Raw genomic sequence first — 27959 nt, forward strand, 5'->3', positions numbered from 1 at the left:
GCATCAAACCACCCCCAAACTGATGCCTGCTCTCCAGGACAGGCTCTCCATCAGCAGCAAGGGCAGAGCTGCCTCCCTGCCACAGCCAGCCCGGGCTCGCAGCACCCAATGCCCTTCGGCATCTGCAGGTGGATGCGTTTCAACCGCCCTGATTTAACTCCCCCTGCAAATCTGTGCTGGCAATGGCAACACCACAAAGGGCCGGCTGCAGGGTGGTGCATTGAGGACATCTCCTAGGAAATAAACCACTCAAAGTGAATAAACAACACAAAAACACCCAAACCAAGGCGAACTGACGGGAATCGGCCGCTCTAACAAAAAAACTACCTCCGGTTCACCCAAAGTTTATCCCTTTGCTGGTGAGTTTGGCAGCGTTGGAGGAAACGGGCTTTGCAGGGGTCCCTGGGGGCTGCATGGCTGGCTGCTTTCCCAGCCCAGCATGGATTGAGGCTGCAGCTCTGCGTGACGGAGGGGCCCAAAATAGAAACTTTACCGCGAGCGGGGAGGAATAATACTTTTCCTGCAGCCGTGCAACAGCCTTGAGGCTGCTAACGTGGTGATAAGCGGTTGTTTGCCTGTGCTCTGGAGCAAGCGTGGTTTATCTCTTCCTTGTTCCAGGCCTGGAGAGAAAAAGCCTGTCGATTCCGCTGCCGTGGGACCACCAGGTCTGTGTTTTATCATTTCTCTATTCCAGCAGCGCCAGGAAACCTGATTTATATTACATAGCACAAGGCTGGTGGCCCTGCTGTGCTCTTGGGTTAAAAGCCAGAAGGAGAAGGTGCAGGGGAGCTCTGCTGCTTTTCTTTCCTTTTTTTTTGGGGGGGTGTGTGCAGATCTGATGCTTTAGTTCGTGGTGGTTTATGGGCTCGGGGTGGGTCATGGATGCGGATGCTCCAGGATGCTCCCCCCCTAGAGCCGTGTTGTTCCGTGGCGCCAGGAGGAGGAAACGTTTGCAGCCGCCTGTACAAACAAGAGGCCCCAAGGAGGAAACGGCATGAGCCAGGCGGGGGAAAATCCCAACCTCTCTGTGCAAAGCCCAGGTCTCCAGGAGAGGATTAAACCGCAGATAAACCGGGATTCCCCCTTTCCTCCTGTTCTGCCCCAAAACCGGTGCTTTCAGGTGAGGCGATGCCACTGCCTCGTGCAGGAGCATGGTGGCAACAGGCAGCTTTAGTTTGGTGGGCAGGAGAAAACCCGCACCCTCCATTAACAACCTGTGTTAAATACTGAGCTAATTTGAGCTGGTTTATGAGCACACTGCTCAGGGTGATAGTGTCTGTAGTAGTTCAGTGGCCGGTTGCCTCTTGCAGCAGCCACCCTGCACAGGTTTAAATGAGTTTTCCCCCTTTATAAAACTCTGCAAATCCTTTCCTTTTCCTTGCATCTGCCCTGAAGCACGGCTGATAAAAACAAAGACTTTCCCCAGCTTCAGCCCATCTCCAGGAAAGAAAATGATATTAAACTTGAAACAAATTACATTGCGCATTCGAGTGAGGATGCTCGAATGCATTTTCTTTTCCTAATGACAGAGGCAGTGGGAATTGCAGCACCATTAACTTCTCCTTTTGCCTCCTGCAAGTTGTCAGCAGCTCTCCCCCTCGCCTAGTAACTACCTCATCCAGTGGGTTGGATGCTCTGCTGTGGCCCCAGCACCTTTTGTATGAGCTCAGAGCTGGAAAACAACCACAGAGCCCAAGGAATCCTGCGGGACGAAGCTGGGAGCAGCAGGGATGCAGGGTTTGCAGTGAACTCTATAGGAGCCAGCCCGGCCCCAGAATCCAGGGCTGTTGCTTCCCATGGCGTTTCCTTCTGTTTTGTGCCTTTTGAACCTTTTTGGTCTTCTCACTGGTGGTGGAGGGCGGGAGATGGGGAGATGCCAGGCTTTAAACTGCTTCCAGCCTGGAGGAGGATCAGCCCTGCTGCTGGCTCTTGGAGTGGGAAACTGCTGCTCGGAGGGCGATAAACATTATTAGATGTCAGGGAGAAATAAACCTGCTGCTTTTTTTTTCCTGTTTTCTGGGGCTTTTTTGCTGTTTTCTGGGGTTTTCTTTTCCTCTATTTTCTGGGTTGTTTTTTTTTTTCCCCTTTTTTCCCTGGTTGGTTTGTCAGTGCTTTGTGCTGCATTTGAAGCAATGGGAGATGGGGACCATGGCACCAGAGCGGCTGCATCAGGTCATCCCACTGACTCTGGATATCAGATTTGGGTTAGACCTTGAGCACTGGGCATGGGTCAGGGCCCTGCAGGCCCAGGGCAGAATTAAATCACTGTATTCCATTCGCAGGCACAGCCTCCCAAGGGTCCGCATGTGTTTGGGCTCACACTCTGGGCTATGGGATGCATCCATTCACCCCTGCTTGCTTCCATTGCTCCAGCCCTTTCCCAAGTGCTGGTGGCGGTAGCACAGGCTTCGTTGGCCTCTGCCACACCTCCCCTCCCAGCCCCGTGCCCTCGTGGCTCCGGTAGCAGCAACAGGTCTTTCCAGTCCTGCCCTGGGCTGCATTTTGGCACGCGGTCCCTTCCGGAGCTCCCATTGCGGCTCTTGGGCACGTCTGCAGTGGGGCGGCACCCAGGGAGGGGGAAAAGCACCCGATGCGTCACTGGCTCTCTTTATGTTGGTAGTTGTAGCTTTAAATAAGCATTAAGCACCAGTAAATGCTTGCAGGGCTACCCCTGTAGCATCAGGCTGTGTCCGCACCATATCAAGATCACTGGGGCACACAGAGCATCACCTTCTACCAGCTGCTTCCTGCCTGTTGGAAGGAGCATCCCCATCACCCAGCACCCGTGGGGTGAAGGTAAAAGTCAAACTGGTGCATGGAGCACCATGGGGAGCAGGCTGGGGCTCCCAGAGGGTGGGCATCCCCCTGCGGCATGGCTGTATCCCAAAGCCAGGATGGAGTCTGCTGGGTCTGCATCCCACATGGCAAGACAAAGTGTGGGATGGGGAAAGCTGGCAAATCTGATGTCGTTTGGGGACCATGTAGGTTTTCTGGATGGTGAGCAGGATGAGCCACAGGACCAATGGCCAGTGATCCCAGCGCAGATCCCAGATCACGGCATCTCCCTGGCTCCCTGTCATCCATGGCACCACTGCGATGCTTTTCCCTGTGTTTCCACCTCCGCCGCGCCGCTGCCTGGCTCTCCATGTTAACAGATGGCTGGAGTGACAATTACTGCCTGTATTTATAAATTCCTTGTTGGGCTGTTATCCGGCATGTGATAGAGCTTTACACAAACAGAGAGCCGGGAGTCACTGCTGGCTGTTGTAACTGGAAAGGAAATTATATGGCACAAAGCGCTCCAAAAGAGCGTGATGGGCTCTGCTGGGGAAGCAGCTTCGGTGGGTGCATGTGAAATGAGTTTGGTTTGCATAGACACTGGTGTGAGTGGCACTGTCTAACTGGCGTCGCATCCCATCCCATTGCTGCATTGCAAGGCTGCTTTTCATGGCTCCTGGAGCTAATTTAATTGCTTTTCTCCTCTTTCTGGTTATCACGCTCATGAATTTGGAAGCTCTTAATGCAAAACAATTAGGGACGGGATTCCCTGGGGAATGGAGTGATTTCCTGTCTGGAAATGCAACGGGTCTTTCATCCTCCCTTGTCCCTTCTTGCTTGATGCTGGGTACCAAGTGCTGCTGGTTGGGAAGGCTGATGGTGATGGCTGGTGCTGCAGGCAGCACAGTGAGGGTTGCAGAGGATGCTGGTGATGTTACAGTTAAATCAGCCACCCCTTGGGAATGACAACTGGGAAAGCAAGGTGGTCTGTGGGGAGGTTACACCTAAGCAGAGGATGGGTGAGCTGGCCTGCTTAGGAATCTGCGTCTTTGTCAGGATGTTGGGATACAAGCAGGAAAACAGCGTTCGTTCCTTTGCCAGCATGTTGTGCCCTGAGCATTCATGTTATGGAGCTCAAGTCATCTGCATCACCTTGCTGGTGACCTTCCCTTTGGTGCTGCAGCTACCAGCATCTCCTGAGCATCCACTCAGCTGCTCACGTCTGAACACCCTGAGGACCATAGGGCTGCCGCAAGCTCCTCCATCCCTTGTGTGGGGTGGCAGTGGAGGACCCCGCTGTGCCTGGGTTTAGGGTGATATTTAACCATGGTTTGTCATCCTTTCTAGCCACTGAGCAAGGGAAGGGAGAGGGGACATAAAACATGGGAGCTGTGTTTGCAGGCAATGCAGGTGTCAGCAAGCAGCATGTCCTGGGGAGGCTGGTGGAGGCACCATGGGGTTCTTCCCAGCATCAATCTGCCCACACCACCTTTCATGAGACCTGGAATTCGCACAAGCTGAGGTGATGGGTTCAGACTGAAACAGGGGAAGTTCAGGTTGGATATAAGGAGGAAGTTCTTTACTGTGAGGGTGGTGAGGAAATGGAATGGGCTGCCCAGGGAAGCTGTGAATGCTCCATCCCTGGTGGTGTTCAAGGCCAGGTTAGACAGAGCTTGGGTACCATCCATGGTTTAGTGTGAGGTGTCCCTGCCCATGGCAGGTGGTTGGGACTGCATGAGCTTAACGTCCCTTCCAACCCAAGCCATTCCATGTTTCTATCCACCACACTGAGGCCCCTTCTGCTCCTTAGGGAGCCACCTCACAGCACGTCCCCACTGCCTCCCCATTGATGTCCCCATCGCCACTGCAGCCCTGTGGCACTGCTGGCACAGAGCTGAGCTGCCCCTTTGAGCTCCCATCGCTCCTGTTTGCTCCTTGCCCATCCCGGGTGCCTCGCACGGGCAGGAGGGATCAAAACCACCTTTGTTCCTCCCAGCTGCGCTGCTGCCAGCGCTCCCTGTGTGGTTTGCCCTGCTCCCATGGGCTGGTTTACAGGGAAGGGGAAGGACAAAGAACAGTGCTCGGGGGGGGACTGTTTAACCTGCAGGTGCAGCTGGAGCTCTTGCCTCTCAGTGCAGCCAGCAATGGTGCCAGCAACACCCACATGGGCCCCAGCTATTTCTGCATTAAGTATTGGATGGAGCCAAACGTGATCTGGGTGTGTGCAGGGAAAGCAGAGGGGGAGCAGCCCCGCTCCTGTTGCTCGGGCTCATGTCAGCCCGGCCATCTGCGTCTCAATGGGAAAGGGGTTGTAAATAGGTTCTGCTGCTTTCCTTTCCCATGGCAATAACTTCCCAGATGACTGAGGGTAATTACAACACCTTGGTCCTATCTCGCTGATGCCCGCCTGCCTTGCCGAGCTCGTGCTGTGGCAGATGTTTGCTGAGAGGACCCCAGGGAGACATGGAGAGGGATTTTCCTCCCTGAAGAACTTAGCATCGAGGAGGTGTGTGTCTTTGGCTGCTCTCCTCTGCTCTGCAGGGAGGTAAAGGGGTGGCTGGCGATGCAGCCGTGTCACCCTGACGTAGGTCCAGCCATGGGGTGGTCTCATGGAGGGCAGAGCATCACCAGAACCGAGGTGAGGAGCGTGTGCTCTGGGGTTAGTTGGTGTGCACCAAATCCCTGTAGTTTGGGGTTCATTTCATCACCTGGATCCCAGCTGTGATTTACTGGGAAAGGTGGAAGTCAGCACAGGGATCCCACCTCCATGGTTATTCTGCTGTGTCTGGTTAAGGTGGAGAAAGCCCTGTGTTTTAAACCACATAAACACCCAGCAAAGGGGAAGGTGCTTGGTTGCATCCAGCGTGTTTACAGCCAGCACAAAGGGAGGTCTCCCATGCATGAGCCACTGTTGTGCCATGGATGTGATGTGCCAGCAACGTGTAAAGCTGGGAGCACACTCAGATCCCTGTCGTTAGTCCCTTTCCTAAGCAAGGAAAAGGAAGCTCCGGTGACCTCTGCATTAGAGATTCAACCAGGAATAAGGAAACGAGAGGATTTTCCCAACCATTGTGCCAACAGGGGTGCTCGGTATGGGAGGGTCCAACTTAATGCCATAAACCAGATTGGATTAGGACGGATTTGCAGAGGGACAGACTGGGAGAGCGGCTTATTTAGGTTTTTAGCAGCCGTGTCACAACTATACTTGGTGTTGCAACACACTGTTGCGTTGCGTGCTCGCGTTGGGGTGCTGGCTTTGAGGGCTCAGTAAGCAGCAGGGCTGGGCACAGGGGAGATGCTGTTGGGTGGCCAAGAGAGGGAGGGAATGGAAGAACACGGCTAAATAAGCATCAGGAATCTGACATCTTCCTTGTCTTGTGAGTCTGAGCCAAGTCCCTTACCCATGAGATCGCAGAGGGTGAGTACCCATTATGGTTTGGATGGTTTCATACTGTTGTGGGTCTTTTACTGTGAGTTAATCCATCGTTATGCATGTGGCTCTGTGTTGTGGAAGTGCCTTGGTGTCCCTGTCCTGATCCATGTGCTTTTGCTGCGCTCATGGGCATGGCCTTGCCCAAGCTGCAACAAAGGGGCTGCCCTCTTCTGTGGGGCTCAACCTTCAGGCTGACCCCATGGTGTTTCTATGCAGTACCTGGGCTTTGGGCCTTTTCTCAGTGTTTTTACCTCATTTCTCCCTGCTCTGGCACCGCTCCATTCTTTACAGTAGGATTTTGCATCACATCCTTCTGTCTTTGAAACCCCATCTCCCTTCCGGAGCTGTCGCTGCCTTCCCCTATGCCTCATGCCCAGCCCTGCTCTCCTGGGCTGCCTTTTGCTCAAGGGTGTGAAGCAAAACGTTGCCCAATTCTTTAGTAACTTCCACAGAAGAGGTGCTTCCCCTTGCAGCTGCCTGCTGGGAGGGATGTCACCCTCTGCTCAGCACCGATTCCTCCCTCCTGGTGCTGGAGAACCACAAGGCAGATGTGAGCTTGGCTGTCTCACGGCGCCCGCCTACTGCTGGAGTCGTGCCGTGTTGGGATCAGGGAAGGAAAATAGGCCACTTATCGTGTGCGACAGACACAGCCACCCCCGGAGCCTTTTGTCTGTGAAGAGAGGGATGCAGTGATGAATACCCACGTCAGTCCGGGGGCAGAGGCAGCTCTCAATGTGCCGGTGAGGCAGCTGGGCATCATCGTCTGTGTATGCTCGCAGGCTGCCTGTAAACACACCATGGAGGGAGGTGGATGCTGGAGGGTGGATGAGGCTGGAAGTGTGGGGAGCAATGGGAGATGGCTTCTGGCTGAGGATGGAGATGGGGAGAGGGGTTGTTCCGCTATGAGGGTGTTTTAGGGGGGAAACCTCCATGGAGACGTTTCCACAAGCTGTTTGGGAAGTCTTGAACACCTCATATGTCCTCATAGGTCCAGAGGAGGGTCATGAGGATCCAGAGGAGGCTACGAGGATGATCAGGGCCTGGAGCACCTCCTGTATGGAGACAGGCTGAGAACGCTGGGGCTGTTCAGCCTGGAGAAGAGAAGGCTGCGTGGAGACCTCATAGCAGCCTTTCAGCATCTGAAGGGGGCCTATAGGGATGCTGGGGAGGGACTCTTCATTAGGGACTGTAGCAACAGGACAAGGGGTGATGGGTTCAAACTTGAACAGGGGAAGTTGAGGTTAGCTATAACAAATAAGTTCTTTACTGTGAGGGTACTGAGGTGCTGGCATAGGGTGACCAAAGAAGTGGTGAATGCTCCATCCCTGGCAGTGTTCAAGGCCAGGCTGTACAGAGCCTTGGGTGACATGGTCTAATGTGAGGGCAGGGGGATCGGAACTGGGTGATCAAACCAGTCTATGTTTCATATGGGTGCAGGTGGGTCCACAACTCCAGGAGATGGAGATGGAGATGGGCTGCCCTGGTCCTTGGCTGCTTCCAGGGCAGGCAGTGTGCCATGGCCAAGTCCCATGGTGGATGCTCTCCTGGCATGCTGGGGTCTCCCCTTTCTTCAATCAGGTAAACCATTCCTGGGTTACCAAACCAGATGCAGCAGGCACAAAAGTGCCCATCTCCCATCCCAGTGCTGGAGATTGGGTTCTATTCAGTGCCAGGAGCATGTGTGCTCCAGGGGTTTCCATCTCCCATGCTCCAGTGCAAAACCCAGGTCAACAACAGCAGCAACAGATAAAAACCCAACCTACGACCTTCAAGTTGTGCTTTAATGATTGGGCATCCACATGAAAGCCCAACCAAGGTGAAGGCAGCAAACCCCTCATTGTGGTGGTATATAAAATCTGGATCTGGGGTGTGTTTTCACATGTCATTTGCCATTTCTGAAGCCTGGCTTAATTATAATAATCACCCTCAGCAGACAGGCAATTAGTAACGCTCTTGTATTTCTGCTGAGCTCAAACTTTGTGTCACAAATGCGTTGCTTCCTCCGTGGGCTGATGATGATGTGAGTGTGGGGCGGGCAGCATCCCCTCTGCACAGGGTTGAAAGGGGCATTGAGCAGTTCCACGCTAACTGGCAGCATCTGAGCTCTCCAGATGAGGATGCTCCATGGTAGGAGTGACTCACCCATCTCCTGTGTAGCTTGAAAGGACTAAAAAGGCATGCGGAGGCTTTCGACTCTCTCCCTAGAGTGCCCTTGTGCAGCAGCAGCTGGGTTTGGACAGGCGTTGCCAGGGATGCTGCAGTCCCAGCAATATTTCCTTGGGTTCATGCAATTTGCTGCTCTTGGACCATCTCCCCATGACATCTCCTAGGGGAGAAGATGCTGTTGTTACAACCAAGCCTGTTTTTTGCTCCCCATGGGTAGCAGAACAGGGCTGGCTGTTGCGGCTGGTCCTGTGGGGTGTGCTGGGTCAAGGGATCACTGCCTCTTTGCCCATAGTGATGCTTGGATACAGGAGTATGAAAAGAGGCTCTGCTCTGAGTTGGGGTGATGCTGGAGCAGGGAGCGTAAGCAGGACCAGGGATGCAGTGCTGACACAGAGGGTTTCCAGCCTCCCCTCACTGTTATGGGTAAGGCAGCAGAGCTGGGGAGGCTGGAGCTTCCCCAAAGCACCCCACTTTGGAGAGAGAGCCCATGGGGTTAATGCAAACAGTGGCTGGCCAAGTGACAAAGGTCCTTTTGGGAGGGCTGAATGCCCTAACAGGGCCTGGCAGAAGGTGGAGGGGTTAGTGGCCTCCTCTACTGCTTCCCTTCGCATCAGAGACTCCCCATCACTGTGAGCACCCCAAAGCTGCCACCCAGGCATGCAACACCCCCTCTGGGACATCCCTCACAGGGGGATTGCCCTTCTTCTCTCTCCCATCTCTTGCCATGGAACTCCTGGATCCTTTTCCCTAACGGTGCCAGGGGAGAAGCCAGGCTCTGGCAGCACCACCCTCCAGGTGAGCCATAACTCACTGAAGCACTGCCCTTGTCCTGTCAACTGCACCAGCTGCCCTCGCCCGGTTTCTCCTCCCCACTGGGGCTTTTTCCTCCCCCTGATCAAAACTCGCACTTTCTGTTCCTGGAGTGCCTTATTGTGGGGAGGAGCGGAGCAGGTAACTCAGTCTTGCAGGGCTCAGAGTGATGGGGGGGGGGGGGGGGGGAGGCTTAAATACCAGCTAAAAGTGATGGAAAGGGATGACAAACTCTTGCTGGGGAGCACCCCGAATGTGCCTTCATGGAATGGCTCGCACAGGCTGATTTGGGGGTGGCGGGTGATGAGGTCGGTGCGGGCATCCCGCCGCACAAGCGCTGTGGCAAGGGGAAAGGAGCTCTCCCGGGCGTGAAAACTGTGTCGGAGTTACACAATGAGCCGCTTCCCATCCCGCTGCTCCGAGGCGGAGCGGCAGCGCTCTGCGCGCAGCCGTGCGTGCTGCGTGGGTACCCGCGATGCGCCTGAGCTCCGCAGGGAGCGACCGCACCGGCCCCGAGCCGCCGGGCTCCCGGTGCGCCGGACACGGGGGTACGGCCCCGACGGATGCCGCTGACAACGGTGCGAGGAGGGCCCTGCGTGCAGGTAACGGCGAGGGTAGGAAGGGAGGGCAGCATCCGAACGGACTCCGCTGTGACCCTGCGTGAGGACAGGCCCGCTGTGCATGGGCCCCCCAGGCTGAGGTTTAACCCCTTCTCTTTCCCCATCTCCTGCAGGGAGGACTTGGACTTTGCTGTAAGATCAGCCTGTGGGTTGGATGCATTCATCCTCCTGGGGTAGGATGCGTTCCCTGCGCTCCTTCATCAAAAGGCTGCATCTTTAACCATGGAGGCAGTGTTTCCCATGGGAATACAGGGCTGAGCGTGTTTGGGGAAGGGAAGCTCATGACCAACATACAGGCTGGCCCCTCAGCATTCCGATGTGAAGCTGGATGAATGCTGGAATTGCAGAATAAACAGCTCCAGTTTCAGGGCTCCCTGGAGATGCGTGTGCATGGCAAGGGAGGGGGGGGGGCAATGAAAGCTATGCTGCTTGGCAAGTGTTAAAGGAGAAGCTGCTGCTCGGCACAAAAGCTGGTCTTACACAGCACAGGTCTGTTCAAGAGATATTTAATTCCCTTCTGAAGTCCAGGCAAATGGGGAGCTGCCATATGGTGTCTGATGGCAGCAGGGAAAAAAAGGCTCTTTGCAAAGCAGGGCAAGGTGCGGGGCTTCAGATTGTCTTGAAACAGCTCTGTTATTAAGGCTGAACGAGCTGGGTCTGTAGAGCTACCCATGTGGGTTAATGCTGGCTTGGGGAGGCAAAGGGTCCTGCTTGTGGCCAGCATCACGGACTGATGCTGAGGCCTAGCATCCTGGGTATTACTTTTATTAAGTTGCAGAGGCTGTAACTTCTCTGCCTGTGAGTGGCTGAGCAGCATCAGGATAATGCGGCTGTGCCTTGAGGAGGATGCAGCTTGAACCCCGATAGAACAAGGAGCATGTCCTGGCTGACACACAGGGAGCAGAGCAGGTCCGCATGGGGACAAGCAGGCTCACAGAGGGGGAATTTCAGGGCTCGTTTAAACAAGGAGGTTTGGGCATTCAGGTGCTTATGGAGCACTTTGGGAAGATGGATAGGTGCTGTGCTTCTGTTTTCAGGGTGGTTTGAGGGATCTGGCGCTCAAGGGGTCAGCATCCCTCAGCCATGACCCAGCTGCCCAGGTGTTCACACTGCAGGAGGGACAGCAGGGAACAAGACTGACCAGTTCCCCATGAGGAAACAGGCCGTTCCCTTAGAGCACAGGGAGTTTTCTTTGGCAGAAACAACGCTTTGTCCAGGGTGCCTTTGCAGGGCCCGGCCAGGCTGGCCCAGCGCCCACCGGGGCACTTCCCACTGGTGCTGAGGTGCTGTGCCAGCACAGACCCATGGATGCAATGGAGGAGGGTGACTGCATGGTCTCCTTGCCGGGATCTGGATGCACTGCCTGTGCACAGGGAGGATGGGACAAGAGGAGCTCTGTGGTGAGCTGCAGCGTGGAAATGTGCCAGTACTGAGCAATGGCTCTTTGCTGTCACACCAGCAGCAGTGACTCCCCGTGTCATCCCCTGCATCCAGGCTGCATCCTCCCCAGGGCAGCAGAACAGTCGGTGGGAGGAGGTAGCAGTGCATCATCCCCCTTCCTGCAGGTTAGGAAGCACATGTCCCCTGACATGGCTGGGAAATTGAGACATGGGGTATGTCCTGCAAGACTTCATTGTGTCTTTTCTCCTTCCCTGAAGCAGCATCTCTGGTGGGGATGCAAATGGGCTGGATGTCCACAGGGGCTTTCAGAGCCATTGCACTAAGTGTCTGCGCGCATCCCGGTGAGCAGAGGGACTGGAGGGTGCAATGCTGCAGCTATGCGAATAGGCAGAGGTTCCTTCATTTTAATTACAGTATTTAATCACCCCTGAAGGCTCCAGGCTGCAGCACCATCTCTGCGTAGGAGGCAGATGCGAGTGTGGGTTCGAGCAGTGTCATTGTACATGATGCACCCACAGCCTGAGCTGGTAACGAGAATTAGTGGAGTTTGTCATCCACCTCTGGTGACTGAGTGGGCTGGGGAGCAATGAGGCACAGACTGGCTGAATCCTGTTCCACACTGGGATTTCCATCACATCAAACTGGGATTGCATCCCACTTCCCAGCTGTGAACTGCTGAGGTCCTGCAGCAAACCTGTCCTCAGCACCCATCACACCTGTAATAAACCCCAAGGGGGAACCACACAGGGTTTAGGGATGCTGGGAAAGCACCTCATCCTGGAATCCCCTTGCCTGATAGGATGTACCCCATGGCACAGGGACACACTACTGGTATGGTGACAGAGCTGGTACTGCAGGGACCAGGGCTGCTGCTGGGTTTGGGTGGGATGATGGGGTCTGTGATGCTGGTGGGAGGGACAGTTTTGGGTTTGCCATGTCACCTTGGCCAGGCCGCTCATCTCAGTCAAAGCTATTGCCCTGGGGAGATCATCACACCTCAGTACATCGCTTGCACCGGTGCTGGCTGCTGCATATGGGCACAGAGGACTCCCCAAAGGCTGTGCTTGAAGATGGGCTGTGTCATGTCCTTTATCATAGCTGTTCTCTGGTCTAGATCCCATGAGTACCACTTCAGCATCACTCAGTGAGGCTTTGGGGGTGAGTTTTTGCCCCTCTGTGTCATATCCTCAGGTTTTGCAAGGGGAAAAAGGAATTCAACGGCACACTGAGTGGTCCTGTTCCCTGGAGAGGATGCTGTGGGACCGAATGGGAGGATGATGGCAGAGATCCTCCTGACATTCCTCTGAAACAGAGCAGAAAAAGGTCCTACCTCATTCCCAGCTCCATTGCTTTGCATTCCAGCTCCTCACTCATTCCTCTCCTGGCACCAGGTTTTAACACCCCATGTTTTTTAGTTAAAATCAGGCCTTTTCCAAAGTTCCGGGGTACCACAGGTTTCCTGCATCATTTCCATGCATGGCTCCAGCCAACTCTTTCTTCATTGACAGTATTCCTGCGCTGGCGTCTCCAGTGGGAAGACGTGGATTTGTTGTACTCCAAATGTCCATAGGGAATACAGATGCACTAGAAGATGCTTGCTCGTGAGAAAGCCTGTAGTCAGCTACGTGCTATCTTGTCTGTCTGGTTTAGCCTCGTGGTTAAAGTCAGCCCATGAACTGCAGGACCCAAATGATGCTGAAGCTTGCGATGATGCTGAAGCTTGTGATACTGTGGTAAGGCTCCCAAGCAGCCAAAAAGTCCCTTTTATTGCACAGCCCTCATTCACTCTCAAGCTTGACCCAGTAATGGCAAGCCAGGAGCAGGATGCTCTGGGCTGTGTCTGGCTTGTGCTGGGATGTGCTGATGGAGCTGAGTGCTCAGAACGCAGGACCTGGGGCTCTTGGTTTGTATTTTTGGCCATCCCTTTCCTGTATTTGTTCCGTTGGAGCAACGACTGGGTTGTGGGGTGGGTACAGGGCTGAGGTTGAGGCTTGGTTTGGTTTTGAAGCTCTTCTAGGCTCTGTGCTGAGAACCCAGCAAACTTGGAGCACTTGGATCTCCTTTTGTGGCCTTCCTTCGAGGGCAGAACTTCATTGCGAGCCGGTCAGCGAGTGGTTAAACCCTTTGTGGTCAGAAATGCACTTAGCAATGCTGCCTGCAGCCCTGGCCAGGTTTCTGCTTGTCTTGCAATGCTCCTTATACCCACTGCAAGTCCTGGGGTCTGGCTCAGCCTGCACCCCAAGTCCTTCTCTCTCGTCGTAGGGTCGTGGGGTGTGTGTATATGGAGAGGGTCAATGCGTTTGGGCAGCGTTGTGTGTGAGCTCTTGCACGTTGCTGTGTGCCCTTAGACCCTGAACTGCTGCCTGGAGGGGACGGGGACGGGCAGAGCCTGGTCAGCAGTGGTGCCATCTGCCTGCTGTGCACATCTGGCAGAGAGCTTGGGGATGCTTCTCTGCCCTCCTGGGTACAGGCATGGGCTCAAGCAGAGAAGGAGCCAGCATTTCCCCAGCACATCTGGTTCCTTTCTGGTGGTGTCTGGATAAATACAGTCCTGGAAGTGGCTGTTTTCCCCCTGAGCTGCTGCTGTGCTGGTGCTGGGTTTCTGGGACAGGACAGACCTGCCCAGAGCCAGAGGTGATGCCAAGAGATCTGTCTTCATTTACACTTGTTTTCTAGAGCTGGAATTCCCAAATCTTGGCTGTGTTTTGCTCCTAAGCAATGTGTTGCTTGGAGCAGATTCTGCAAAGCCCTTTGTTCAGGCACGCACAGGGCTTGGCACTCTGCAAAGTACCTGGGCAGAAACACTGTTGTCTCCCCAGGTGACCTAGTGGGAGCAAATCTGATTGGGATGGATACTCATAAGGATACAGGGATGCTCACCTGGTAGAGGAATTCCTGCTATTTCTTTACAGGATGTACATGATAAGAGGAATCTGGGACTGTGCCTGCACAAAGTCTTTTGCACCAGACTTTGTTCAGTGCCACATCCATGCATGGATGGTCAGATGGATTCGTTGTCCCCACCAATTCCCTTCCACTCAGTGTTGAATGGAGAAAATCTGCTCAAAGAGCTCTGACAGCTCGGTTTGCAGATGTGCTGCCTCCTGCTTCCAAGCCTGCTCCTGATCTCAGTGCACAGGGGATGAGCAACTCAGGGAGAGAGGCACAGATGTGTGAAAGCCCATCACATGCATCCTGGCCTCTTTCTCTTAAAATAGAGCCTGCGATGGTCAGAAATGAGCTTGTGCTGCTGCTCCATGGGTGCAAAGAGGCACCTTGCAGCTGCCTTAGGACTGGAAAGGGCTGGGGATGGCTGGCTGGCTGGCTGGCTGGATGCATGGATGGATGGATGGATGGATGGTGGATGGATGGATGGTGGATGGATGGTGGATGGATGGATGGATGGATGGATGGATGGATGGATGGTGGATGGATGGTGGATGGATGGATGGATGGATGGATGGTGGATGGATGGTGGATGGATGGATGGATGGATGGATGGATGGATGGATGGATGGATGGATGGTGGATGGGTGAATGGGTGGATGGTAGGTGGATGGGTTGATGGGTGGATGAACAGATGGGTGGATGGATGAGTGAATGGATGGGGGGTTGGATGGATGAGAGATGAATGGATGGATGGATGGGTGCATGGATGGGTTAATGTGTGGAGGGATGGATAAGTGGATGAGGGATGGGTGGATGGTGGATGGGTGGACAGGGTCACACTGCCCAGGGGGCTGAGCTGTGCTGCAGCTGGCTGGCTCCCTGTGGGCACCAGGCCAGTCCCTCCTATGCCGCAGCCTCTTGGCTGCTCCTCTCCTCCCAGTAGCTTCTGCTCCCGTTGGCTCACTGACTGCAGCAGCATCCTCGCAGCTCTCCCAGGATCCTGGTTTAGGTGCGTGCAGGGGGATGAGCAGGGTTCAGTGTGAGGGAGGGTGTAGAGCAGGGGGCTGACTGCTCAGTGTGGGTGCATGTGAGTGCTTCCCTCTCTGTCCTGTGGGTCCCAGGACCCCACTCACCCCAAGTGGCAGTGGGAAGCAGGAGGAGGAGGAGGGCACTGCTGGGAATGCTGCTCCTCCTGCCACAAATGGGTTATTTTCCTAGCCTCTGAGCTTGGTGAAACACTTCAGATGTGTTCTATTTTGAACTCCTGTCTGATGGGCAGCACATTGGCCCTTTGGGTTATGCTACTCTTTGAGCTGAAGGAAATCTGGGGTTGCTTTTGCTCTGGGGGTGGTTGCCTGTGTCCTCGAAGGCAGCAGACGCAATGGCAGTGCTGCTGTGGTGCTTCCATGGGGATGTCACTGCTCTGACGTGCTGCTGTCCCTGCTCCTGTGCTGCGTTGCCTTGCCCCGCGCTGGCCCCATGCCCAGCTGCTGCAGCGGGGATGCTTGTACCAGGCTCACTCCTCAGAAGGCATCACTTCCACCTCCTGGGGCACAAACACGCTCGCTGAGGACATGAGTGACTCTGATGAAGAGGCAGCTTCAGGGCAGCCCCTTTTGCTGCACAGCAACTGATGCAGTACTGCCTGGAATGCTTTGCAGGACCTTTGCAATGTGGCTTGGATGCCAAAATTAATCTAATCACAGCCCAAAGCCCTACACCTGCACCCCGTGACAGTCTCTGTTGCGTTCAGCATCCCCTTGCCGCTCCCAGTTCGAGTCGGTGCATGTTCAACACTGGGATGCTCCATCCAGGACCCATTTACAAATGGGGTCAGGCAGACCCAAGAGCGGAGGGGATGGAAGAGGAGAGGACGATGCTTTAGGGCTGCCATGGAAAATCACCAGTGTGCTTGCCAGCTGCTGGCTCACGCTGGCCCAGTTCTGCCTGTCAGGCTGCGAGATGTCACATCCCAAACGTGGCATATGGAGCTTGGGCTCAAATTGTCTCTTTTCTGGGCTAACGGATAAAAAACCCTTTTGAGCAGTGCAGAAAGCATGCAAGCACTGCATGGGTTTGCTTATTCACACGGCTGATGGAGAGCAGCCAGCTCTGTCTGATCAGGGCATCCCTGTCCTGTCTCTCCATGCTGCTGATGGGCATCCTGGGGACATAGTAGGTGGTGGCCTGTGATCTCCTTGCCTAAGGTCCATGGTGGAGGTTCCCCTGGGCCCTGTCCTCACTCTTGTCCTCCCCTTGTCTTTCAGATGCCCTGCAGTAACCTGTCCGTGCACAGAAGGACCTGCCTGCCTTAGCCAGCCCGTCCTGCCAAGCATCCCGCTAGCAATGGCCTCAACACCCCAGTGAGGACAACAGGACCAGGACCGAGTGCCCCTCACCACCACCACATCCCTTGGGAGAGTCATGGAGGCCCCCCCAGACGTGCCTGTAGGGAATCTCATCGACTTCGACACCGAAACACCAGCCTGCATCCCTTCAGAGCCCTCAGCCCCCAGTGGCAACGGGCACCAGGGGGACACGGGGGATGTGGCTGGGGAGGAGAGCGATGCCACTGAGTCTGCAGACAGCGAGAATGACATGGGTGACTCCCCCCAGCACTGGGGCAGGTACCACCGCTCCTCATCCAACGAGTCCTTCTCCTCCAGCCAGAGCACCGAGTCGGCTCGGGATGAGGAGATGGCTGAGCGCAGGGAGTTCATGCGGCACTACGTGGAGAAGATCTTCACTGGCGGGTGAGTGAATGGGGCCTGAGAGGGCTGCTAAGGGATATCCCATGGGATGGGGTCTGGGTGCTCTCCCACTCTGGTTTGTGTCCTTCCCTGTGCCTGGATAACGCAGATTGTTGCTCCCCAGTGTTGTCAGAGCTAAGGCGAGGATGCAGGCTCTGCCCTGTATCCCTTTCTTAGGCATATCCCAGCTCATCTTTCACCCCCAGCTTCCCACCCCTCTCCTTTCTCCCTTTTCCCATGCTGGGGTTCTTCCCATGCCGTGGTCTCCAACTCTTCTTCCCCACTAATCATGCTCCTGCCAACACCAGCAGCTCACCATGTGCCCCTTGGTCCTGCAGCAGCCCCTGGCTCCCACCCCAGCCCTGCATCCCCCCCAGCTCCCATCACTGTTGTCTCCATAACGCTGTGGCTCGGTGTGTCAAGCAGGATTGAGCAAACGGAGCGTGACGAGCAGCAACAGGGGTTGTTTTTGCTCTGGGGCACAGTGCTTGTCTCTGGAGCTCAGTTTCTGCTTGGACTGTGTTTAGTTCTTCCCTTCTCCCTTGCCTTTGGTTTTCCCCCTGCCAGGGAGGAACAAAAGAGCAGCATAAGACGAGGGATGGCAAAATGGATGCTCCTTTTCCTCTGCTTTCTCCCGGTATCGCAGGACCAGGATGGAGGTGGAGGAGCTGAGCCATGCTGGCTGGATAGGGAATGCCAGACACATCCTCACCTTTAATAGTGTTTTTCCCTCTTTCTACCCCATTTCAGAGAGGATCTGGACCAAGAAGAGAAGGCCAGGTTTGGTGAGCTCTGCAGCAGCGAGAATGGGAAGGGCAGGGAGTGGTTTGCAAGATACGTGAGTGCCCAGGTAAGGGGAGAGATGGGCAAAGGAGCAGTGACCCAGCAACACCCCAAAGTGATACTTACGAAGGGTGGGAATTGGGGTAAAAGGAGGAACTTCAGTACAGGGAGATAGAGAAGTGAATGAATACATCTTGACGCAGTTAAATACATCTTTATTGCAATGTAGGAACAGAAGTCACCTCTTTTATGTAAAATGACATCTCATCAGCACTCAGAAATGTCCTGTTCCCTACAAAAACAATTCCAAGAGGCAAACCCCTGTCTCCGGGAGGGAGGCTCTGCCCATCTCCCTGCATGGGGGCCATGGCGGGGATTGAGGTTGCTGCTTTACCTGTGCTAAACCCTGGGCTTTGTGCCTGCAGCGTTGCAACTCCAAGTGTGTCTCGGAGCAGACCTTCTACCGCCTGATGCAGTCCTTTGCCCTTGTGCTGTTTGAGTAAGTCAGGGGTGGGATGGGGCTTTGTTGGACCACCAAAAGCCGACAGGCAGCACCCATGGGTTGCCACCGGTGGGTGTCTTTCTTTACCAAACCATCCCTCTGTGATAGGTGTCACCAGATGGATGACTTCAGCCCTGCAAAGAACCTTATGACCATGTGTTTCACCTACTACTACGTGGGTAAGAGGCACCTGCACCCTTGGGCTCTGCTTGTGTTGGTGGTGAAGCGTGCCCTGTGCATAGGAAGGGTGATGGAGAGTACCCAAGCTTGGCTGATACTGAGCTGAAAAGAGCCTCCATGGCCAAGAAGCAGTACAAACCTTCCAGAGACCCTCGCTGATGCTCATGCTGATGCTGGTTTGCCATTGTTTCTATTCAGGGATGTTCATGGCTAGGGATGTTAAGGGTAACAGGGATTCAATAGGTACGTAGCGAATATGCTGGAGAGGGACTCTTCACTAGGGACTGTAGTGATAGGACAAGGGGTAATGGGTTAAAAGTTAAACAGAGGAAGTTTAGACTGGATATAAGGAGGAAGTTCTTTACTGTGAGGGTAGTGAGGCACTGGAATGGGTTGCCCAGGGAGGTTGTGAATGCTCCATCCCTGGCAGTGTTCAACGCCAGGTTGGACAGAGCCTTGGGTGCCATGGTCTAATGTGAGGTGTCCCTGCCCATGGCAGGGGGTTGGAACTGGATGAGCTTAAGGTCCTTTCCAACCCAAACCATTCTATGATTCTATGTGTGGCAATCCCCAGATATTCCCTGACCATGGGGCTGTGTTGTGAATGTCACAGCCCAGAACCACCTTGGTTTATTGCTTGGTGTGTGGTGGTCGCTCCAGGTTTCTTATCCAAAACTAAGGGGAGGATAAAGACCTATGGGAATTGGGATGGGTCTGGCCTGTGCTGGGAGCAGGTCCCCCAGGAGCTAACAGCACTCAGGACCATGCATCCAGCTGAGCTCCTGATGTGTTGCCCACAGGCAAGACCCACACACTGCCCTTGGAGGCCAAGGAGAAGCCCATGGGCAGCATCGACTCGTACCTGAAGTCAGCAAATAGCTGGCTGGCAGAGAAGAAGGACGTCGCAGAGCGGCTGCTGAAAACCACATCAGCCAAGACAGAGAACGTCAAGGGCTTCTTCGGGGGCCTGGAGACCAAACTGAAGGGTCCTACCAGCAAAAAGAGCGAGTGGGTACCTCTCTGTTGGGTGGGATGAGGCAGGCACCAAGGCAGAAACCTCCTGGGTGCAGGGTCACCATAAGGCAGGAGTTATCATGGCCATGGGAAGGGGGTTGGTCCCATACTTTGTACTTTGGTCATTGGGTATCACATAGTATGGGAGTCCTATGTCCCTTGGGGGTGGAAATGTATGGTTCTAGGAGGTGGTGCTGTTGCTTTGTGATCTTCTGCATCGCCTCTGTATTGGGTTTGACTGGGATGGACAACACAGTCCCTTAGCCACTTTTCCGGCCTTGGGGGACAGTGGCGTGGAAATAGGGGGGCTTTCAGTGGGGGTGATCCCCTTTCTGGTGTGGGCAGGGCTTTACCATATATCCTGTTATGGGGGCGGGTTTTTTGGGGGCTGACACTGATTTCTGTGCCACAGCGAAGGGGAGGACAAACCAAAGGAGAAGCTGAAGAAGACGGGTGAGTAGAGCCAGTGCTGCTGGTCATGGCATCCCCAGTGAAGGAACAAGGGTTGGAGGTAGTATGAAATAACCATGACCATGCATTGCTGGACCTGTGGGGCCAGGAGAAGGGCAGGAAGATGCTATCTTCTCTGAGCCCTTAGAGAATTGCTCTAAAGGAGCCTTCACAGCTCCTTGCTTTGGAGCAATCACAGCTCTTATCCCACAGGACATCTTGTGGCATCTTGTCCCCAGTGGCAGAGCTTGCAGAGGTTTGGGCATCCACTGCCCCTGAGCTTTCGTGTTGCACCAGTTTCCCCTCAGTAGCTATGCGTGCTACCCATCAGTGTTCCAGTCCCTCAAGTATCCTTCTGGGACATCCATGCTTTGGTCAGAGCTTTTACCTACCCACAAAGGGCAGCCAAAACTCCTGTTCTTGTTGCTGTGGATGTGTTGGGGATGAGTATTTGGTTTGCAGACCATGCCATCACAGCTGCTTAGGCACCAAGCTGGAAGGGGGTCACATACTCTGCCCATGGGTGGGAAGGTGGGAGCCATCCAGACCTTGGTATATAACTGTGTCCCCACAGTTTCCGTGCAGAGCCCAGAGGAGGAGAAGAAAGGAGAGAAGATCTACCTGTACATGCACCTCAAGCAGCAGCCCATCTGGTAAAGCCTGCCTGCAGCGAGCTGGGTCCTGGCCAGTGTTGTTCTCCCTGGGGAGGGGATTACTCTTCCTTGTCCACACCTTCTCCATATGTTTATGAGTGCTTTTAAGCTGCTGCTGCCCCTAAAAGAGGACATTGATGGCTTTTGCACACCTCTTGTGCCAGCGAGAGTGTGTTTGCAGCCACTCAAGGAGCTGGTCCAGAAATGGACCAAATCCACCAGACTTGCTTTAGACCCCCTTGAATCATCTCCTGGCTCTTGGGAAGTGGGAGAGCTTGGCCCTGGGACCTGGAGGCATAGAAGAGATGGGAGATGGGGGGTGGCCATTCCCAGCATCTCCCTCCCTCCCTGCAGGCACAACCTGAGGTTTTGGAATGCTGCCTTCTTCGACGCTGTGCACTGCGAGCGAAGGAAGCGGTCCCCCACCACCAGGTAGGATGTGTTCCCATCAGAAAAGGAGATGCTGTGTCCCCTCCAGCCTCACAGCATTCCCAATGGTCCTAAGCATCACCAACCATGGGGAAACACTTTGCTTTCTGCCCCTGATGGCAAATCCGTGGGACTACTGGGCTGTGGGGTGCATCCTCCTAGGGATTTAGGTGCATGAAGGTTTTCTTGCTCATTTTGCACCAGTTTTGCAAGGACAAAGCCCTAGAGGCGTGCCCAGAAAACCCAGCTGGGTTCAGGCTGTTGGTGCTTGTTTTGCAAGCAGGTATGGGGAAAGATGCTTAGTGCAGCGACAGGGAGGGGATGCTCTGGGTACCGGCTATCCCCAGGGGAGCTGTGGACATGCTCTGCCAGCACAGCATGGGGACCAACACCAGGCAACCAGCAAGGATGGGAGCTGGAGATGTCACATCACCCCTGAGGGCTGTAGGATGGGAATAAACCCTGTAAAGGGAAGGGGCTGCTTATTTGGGAAGGTGGCTGTGTGCTGGGAGCATCTGGGTGCCTGGGCATGGGAACCCTACAGGGTGCAAGGGTGGGTGAGATGCTCACCAGGCTCATGTTCATCTCTTGCTCCATTATGGAGCTGCCAGGAGGACTTGAGCAATTCACTCCTCTCTCGACTGCAGTTTCCCCCTTGCTGCGTGTCTGTGCAGTGCTTTGAGGCTTTGAGCTCTCAGGCTGAGAGCACTTGAACAGCCCCTTTTTTGAGCAGCCAGCCCTCCTGCGTCCCCCCCACAACCTGAGCTAAGCCACAGCAGCCCTGCCTCACACCATGGGTTGCTCTGCTAGGCTGAGCGTGCCGATCAATCTCTGTTTTCTCCTTTATTGCCTTTCTTTTCATCCCAAGCAAGCCACCAAGAGAACCTATTGAACAGTTAATGTAACCATAACTGCATTTGCTTTGATTAAGCCCCAAATTAGCAGCAGCAAGTGTCTCACAAGGACATACGCCACCGGCAGCTGCTCTCTGCTCCGAGTGCCTTTCTCAATTAAACTGATGGCTGAGTCTGCTTCTGCTGCAGAAACAAGCCCACCTAACTAATGAGCTTCAAGAGCTGCACCTTTGGAGTGCTCTGAGTATCTCAGTGGGGGTTGGAAGGTGGTAGTGATCCCCCCTCAGCCCTCTGGAGAGGATAATGGATGCCACTGGGCGAACGGATGCCGCTTGTTGGACTGAGGATTAAAAACCCTGGCAGGAGGAGCTGGTTGGTGAGGGCTGGTGTCCCATGGAATGGGTTTTGGAACACCAGGGGTGCTGCTTGGCCACGGAAGGTGTCTGGATGGCCCCTGGTGACAGGGCTGTGACCATTTCTATGGGGTGGTCAGGGCATCTCTGTGGTGTTTGGGCTGCATCCTCTGGGGCTGCAGTAAAGCAGGGGAGGTTTTTGCTCCTGTCGGTGGGGAGGGCAGGGGATGGGGGAAGGAACCAGAACTAAACCTCTTTTTCTCTCTCTTTCCTCTCTCTGCCTCTAACAACCTTCCTTCTGTCTCTTCTTCCCTCCTTTCCCCTCCATCCCTCTATCTTGCATGATCTTTCACGCACCACTCTTGTCGGCCCTGTTTCTGCTGCCGCTCCAGAGGGAACACTGGGGAGGAAGAGGAGAAGAGGTGTGTCTGTCCCTCTACTTCAGTGCGTTAGAGTCCAGAGGCCAATGCTCACTTCAGGTCCAAACCCTGCCCTGGGGAGGGGGGTAACATGTTTCAGGGGGGCTCTGAAAGGCCCTTTCTCCGTTGTGGAGGAACGGCCACCAGAGATTCGACTCCATGTGCATTACCCACTCAAAAGGGCCTTTTTAATGTGGCCTTTTATAAGGAAACTTGACCAGTTTCAAGCTGTAGTATTTTGCTATGGGAATCAGATGCCCACTGATGGGGTAGCCAAGGGCTTACGCTGGGAACAGCTCCCCAGGCAGGTTTTGGACATGAACTGAGTCTCTTCGTGGAGAAAGCATCCCCCTCTCCTGTCTTTCCTGCTTGCTCCTGGCTTCTGCTGCCACAGAGAGGTGCTGAGGGTCCTTTGCCAACTGAAAATGCTCAAATGCAGCCACATCCATTGGTGTTCTGAGTTGGGATTGGGGCAGGGGGAGAGCCATGGCTCTCTTGCTGGAGCATGGGGTAGTCAATCTCGGAGCAAATCGCTGCAAGTGATGGCATTAGCAAGAGGATGAGGGTTCTTTGAAGCTTGGCAGTAAATCTCCCACGTGGCTAAGGCATGCACCAGCAAATGGATAACTGGAATACTGCTCAGATAGAGCATTGCTCAGGTCGGCTGTGTGGGGTGAAATGCTGTTGCTGAAAGACGAGTGATGCCAAGTGGATGAAGCCGCATCTTACAGGCACAGTTCTCCCCATTGTCTGCCCATGGCAAGACATTCTTGGGTACACCAAAATACAGGCAAGGTGTTAGCACACCGTGGGCTTACACACCCCTGTGCCTCCCCCATTGTGCTAGTATGAAGATCAAAGGGCTTGAGTAGAGCCACATGTGAGCTTCCCCCCTTCCCAGGCATGTTACTCCCGAATAACAAGCCAGATTTTTCTTTGATAATGTTTTTTTTTCTCCTCCTTCCTCCCTCAAAAACATAAAAAGGCAGGAAAAAAATTGTTACAAACATGCTGCTTCTGTAAGTGGGCCAGTGAGGTCTGTGAAGTTTCGCTTCCAGATTTCAAAGCCCCCTTAATTTGATTCTTCTCCTTTCTTTGCAGCCTCCAGATTTGGATGTGGTTTTCATTTGCTATTGTGAGCTTTATCTGGAAGAAATTACACCTCTTTTTTCTTCTTTAAATACTTCTAAATATACCATACAAGTTTCCAGAGCCCTGTGAATAGCAGCAGCTCTCTCCCTGAGACTCGGCTCAGCACCTTCCGCATGGGCTGGGCTGATTGGGGTGAGGACAGCCTCACGTCCATGGGGTCAGCCTGGATGGGCACTCATCCTTCTCCACTTTCAGCAACACAAACACGCTCTGGGGCTGAGCTCGCCCCTCTGAATGCACTGTGAGACACCTTTCATCCCAACTGCTGTTTTCACCCAGCGCAGCTCCTCCCATCCCGCTTGGTGTGCTGGCGAGCTAGTGCGAGCTGTAAGCGTGTGATGCGCTCCTGGTGTTCTCCTCTTCCTTCTCCTCCATAGAGCTATTTTTCTTCTACCTATCCCTGTTTTTCCTTGCTTTTCCTCCTCTTATCCTTGCCTGTAACCTCTCGGGATGGGGCTGGCTTCACCTGGTGTGCATGCACTGAGCCCCTGCTGCCACCACCTGAGCACAGCACCACAGTGACATTCCATGACATGGGCTTTATTCCCAAAGCCCCCACAAGTGGGACACCCGGACTGGGAGTCGTTTCACCACCTAGAGTTGATTGCCAACATCTAGAGCACATAAACCCCTTTCCTTTAAGGCAATGCTGCAGTTGCATTTGCTTGGGAGGTGGAGTAGAGCCAGGGAGTCTTCAGGGCTGCACTGTGATGTTGGCACTTTGGCCCTTGAGTGGGGTCATAGGAAAGAGAACGGGAGCTCCTTGTGCTGTCGGAGGGGCAGGTATGTTTGGGGAATGGCTTGCTTGGGGTTTGGGGTGTTGGAGCCCCACTGCAGATGGGGGAGAGGTGCCTGGTACCCTCGTGGTACCCCTCCTGGGCTGGGGGGGCCTTCAGCATGCGCCGCAGACCCCCTGCTTCCTCACTCATCCCCCATGCCAAAGCGATGGCACTGAAGATGAGAGATGCAAGCTCTGTGCTGAGAGGCCAATGTTCCTCCTAGCTATTAACCTTCAGGAGCAAGCCAAGCTTGAAGATGACTCTCCTGTGACATCTCTTTCTTTGCCCCAGAGCGAGAGACCTGCGGATGGATGCAGCTGTGGGAGCCCATCCTGCACCCCACATGCCAAGGGGTCTTGGTGTTCTCTGTGTCCTGGGGCGGGGGGATGCAGGCAGGGGGTTCTGGGGCGATGGTGGTGCCAGACGGGTTTGTGCCTTGCAGGGAGAAGTGGTGCCACATGACGCAGGAGGAGCGTGATGACAGCCTCCGCTTTAATGAGAACATCACCTTCGGGCAGCTGGGGTGAGCAGGGCGTGGGCTATTGATGGGTGGGCACATCACAGATGTTCCATCATTGGGGACAACCCTTATGGTGCAGAGGATGCTTGGTACTTTTCCTTAGGACCTGCTCCTATCTCTTAAATTGAAATCTCAACACTGCAGTGTCTCTTGGCACGCTTTCCCATAGCTGAGCATCATCCCAGTGCCTGCTACAAGGGGGTGCAGGGGCAAAGAGAAAGGTGGGGGAAAAAAAGGCAGCCTGGCCCTTCCCTCACCAAGAGCATCTCTGTCCTTCCTCAGCACCTTCATCCACAACATGCTGGCGTTCGGCCTGAACAAGAAGCTCTGCAGCGACTTCCTGAAGAAGCAGGCGACTATCGGCAACTTGGATGAAGGTAGGGGAGGATGCGCACCCCTTCCATGGGATTCCAGAGGGATGGAGCCCTCCTACCTGGGTGGGATGCTTCAGCACCCTCCCAGCACCGTTTTCTCTCTCCTCCACAGAGCAATTCAAGCTGCTCAGTGACCACATTGAGCAGATGGCTACCGAATAGCTGCCTGGCCATCGCGCTGCGGTTGGAGCAGGCAAGATGGGGAAAGAAACCCACCTTTGGGGATATACCTGTAACCGAAGCTGTGCTGCTTTGAGAAATCACACACACAAGCTGCAATAAAACCTGCATGATCATCCACCAACCCTTAGCGCTGCACCAAGGCAGCACGTAGAAATAGGAGCTAAACAGCCCCCCTGCCCCTCGCCAGACCCCCCTCGCATCTGTTTTCAGAGTAGACAGCCCCAAAAGTGTATTTTGTGAGTAAAAAAGCAAAACCAAACCCAAACAAATGCAAAGAGAGAGTGACTGCTGCAGGCTCCAGGTGTGTTTGTGGGAGCTGGATTGAGGGTCTCCAGCCCCACCATGGGATGCTGCCAGTGGTCCGGGGTGTTCCATGGCATGACAGCAGCAGAGCTGCCAAACGTGTTCACTGCTCAGTGCCTTCCCCAGGCTGCTGTGGATGGTGGTAAATCCAAAGGAATCCAAGGCTTCGACCCTCCTGTTGCCTTTCCCCACTGGCATCTGCATGGAGGCTGGAGCTGGACCAGGGCTATGGGAGGTGATGGCAGGGACCACATCCAGCCCCTGGGGCCATATGCAGCCACCATGGGAAGCCAATTCCCCTGGGAAAGCAGCTTCCAGTTTGACCCATCTCCCTCCATAGTGAGGCACTGGGTGTTCTCACCACATGGGTTTGTCCTGGCAATGCAGGAACTGGCTGCTGGGGATGGCAATGGGATGCAGCAGGCATCTGGGTCAGGGCAACAGGTTGGGTTGTGTACCCAGGATGTCACCACTGCCTGGGGGCATGGGCGGTGCGGGGGCTTGCTGGGAGCAGAGATGGGGCTGGCAACATGCTGCTGCCTTCCTCTGTTTAAGGCTCCTTGGGAGCTGGGGAGAAATCTTTCCCTTGGGACAATTTCCCTGCACCGCATGTGTGGTTTTGTACCTGTGGGCAGAGAGAAAATGCAGTTTGCTCCGTATCATTAGCCTGGATCAGCAGGAGAAAAACCATGGCCTTGGGCAGGATTGCTGGGAGAGGAGCACTCATGGAAGCTGCTTGGGAGGAGGTAGCAAAACAGTGCCAAGGCAGATTCCCTCTGTACCTGTTCCTGCTGCATCCTCAGCATCACGGCTGCCATGGGCTTATGGTGTTTCCCAAAGCCTCCTGGCTTCCCAAAGCAGCCATGTTATGAGATTAATCACCCTCTTTCCCCAGCCAGCATCTCTCTGCCCTTTCCTTCCCCAGCCCCTTTGCTCCATCGATCAAACCTGAAATAGCTCTGTCTTAAGCACATCTATTCTGCTCCAGTGATGGCAGCTACCTGGTATGCAGTGTATCTGCTTTTTCCTTGGCACAGGGTTTGCAGGGAGGCTGGGGCCATGGGGACATTGCTGTTCCCCTCCACAGGGCACGTCCCTGTTCAGATGGGACCTGGTCAGCTCAGTCCATGGGGTCAATAAACCCCTGTTCCAAGCAGCCAAGGGTCCATCATGCAGTCTTACCCCCAAAATACTGTCCTGAAACACAAGTCCTGGTTCCAAGCAATCCTCAGTCCATTTTCCCCCATGCTGTTGGCTGTATCCCGTCAGATAAACAGCAGAACAGGGCTTTTTCGCTGTTTCTGGTGTCATTTTCTTCCATGAGAATGATGGTTTTGCCTGAGCTGGGCTTTCCTTGCTGCTGGGGCTGGGGATCTGCTCCATACTGGGTCTCATATGAAGAATTGGATCCAGCACTGGCTTCCTCTTGGCCATTTCCCAGTGTGGGCAGTGTTACCAGAGAATGGTTTCTGTTGGGGTAAGGGACTGTCAGAGAGGCCTAACGTGCACCTATTTGATGGAGAAGATGTGCTGGACCACGGATATCAGGCAGCTCAGCACCAGGACCTGCATCCTGGAGCATCCCATCCCTATGGCATCCCTGTGTCTATCTCCACTCAGGTCTTTCCCAGATCCTGCTTTGTTTCTTTATTATCATCCTTTTTTCCCAACATGAAAAGAAGCTCAGCAGTGAAGTGTATATTATTTGCACGTGTATTTTTCTACCAAAAAAAGGAATTAAAATGGAATAAAAAACATCCATAAGCCCTTCCCAGCTGTGTGAAGGATGGGGTGAGACAGAGCTAAAGGATGGAATAAATTGTCTTTAAAATGACTTTTTCACTCAGCTCTCGTGTGTTTTAATCAGATGGATCTTCCCCATGCTGCCTGCTCGGCCTCCATGGTCCCTGGTGCCTTCCCCAGCTCCGCCCTCACCGGCTTCTCCCTTTTGATGACCTAGTATTTAATAGAGGAGGATTGATGCACCACTAAAAGAAACCTTCATGTTTGCCCCGGGGCCAGCAAGGCACATGAAGGAGCTTTAAGGTTTGTTTCCTTTTCCCCTGTGCTCTCAATCCCTGCCACTCACTGCTGATGTGACGATGGAGCTGGGATCCTGCTCTTGCCTCAGGACATTCGATTTCAGTGTATTTAAAAATCAATT

At 54.3% G+C, this 27959-nt stretch overlaps 1 protein-coding gene across 5 annotated transcripts; it reads left to right on the plus strand.

Moving 5' to 3' along the window:
• Positions 1-309: 309 nt before the first annotated feature.
• KIAA0513 (KIAA0513 ortholog) lies at positions 310-27627 on the plus strand. 5 transcript variants are annotated; one of them, XM_061477420.1, is made up of 13 exons: positions 310-665; positions 16365-16850; positions 17598-17697; positions 18056-18129; positions 18241-18311; positions 19113-19320; positions 19739-19779; positions 20351-20429; positions 20784-20861; positions 22458-22487; positions 24858-24938; positions 25218-25312; positions 25422-27627. In XM_061477420.1, exons 2-13 carry the CDS (start codon positions 16522-16524, stop codon positions 25469-25471), a joined length of 1236 nt encoding a protein of 411 aa, XP_061333404.1. In that variant the 5' UTR covers positions 310-665; positions 16365-16521; the 3' UTR covers positions 25472-27627. The 5 variants fall into 5 exon arrangements, with proteins under 5 accessions (XP_061333404.1, XP_061333405.1, XP_061333407.1 ...); XM_061477421.1 differs by lacking the exon at positions 310-665 and adding an exon at positions 6173-6196; XM_061477419.1 differs by lacking the exon at positions 310-665 and adding an exon at positions 9515-9789.
• Positions 27628-27959: the final 332 nt, after the last annotated feature.

The sequence above is a fragment of the Pezoporus flaviventris genome, unplaced genomic scaffold, assembly GCF_033815535.1.
Source record: "Pezoporus flaviventris isolate CSIRO_AGI_PZ_B2104156 unplaced genomic scaffold, CSIRO_AGI_Pfla_v1 ptg000105l, whole genome shotgun sequence".
Classification (NCBI taxonomy): domain Eukaryota; kingdom Metazoa; phylum Chordata; class Aves; order Psittaciformes; family Psittacidae; genus Pezoporus; species Pezoporus flaviventris.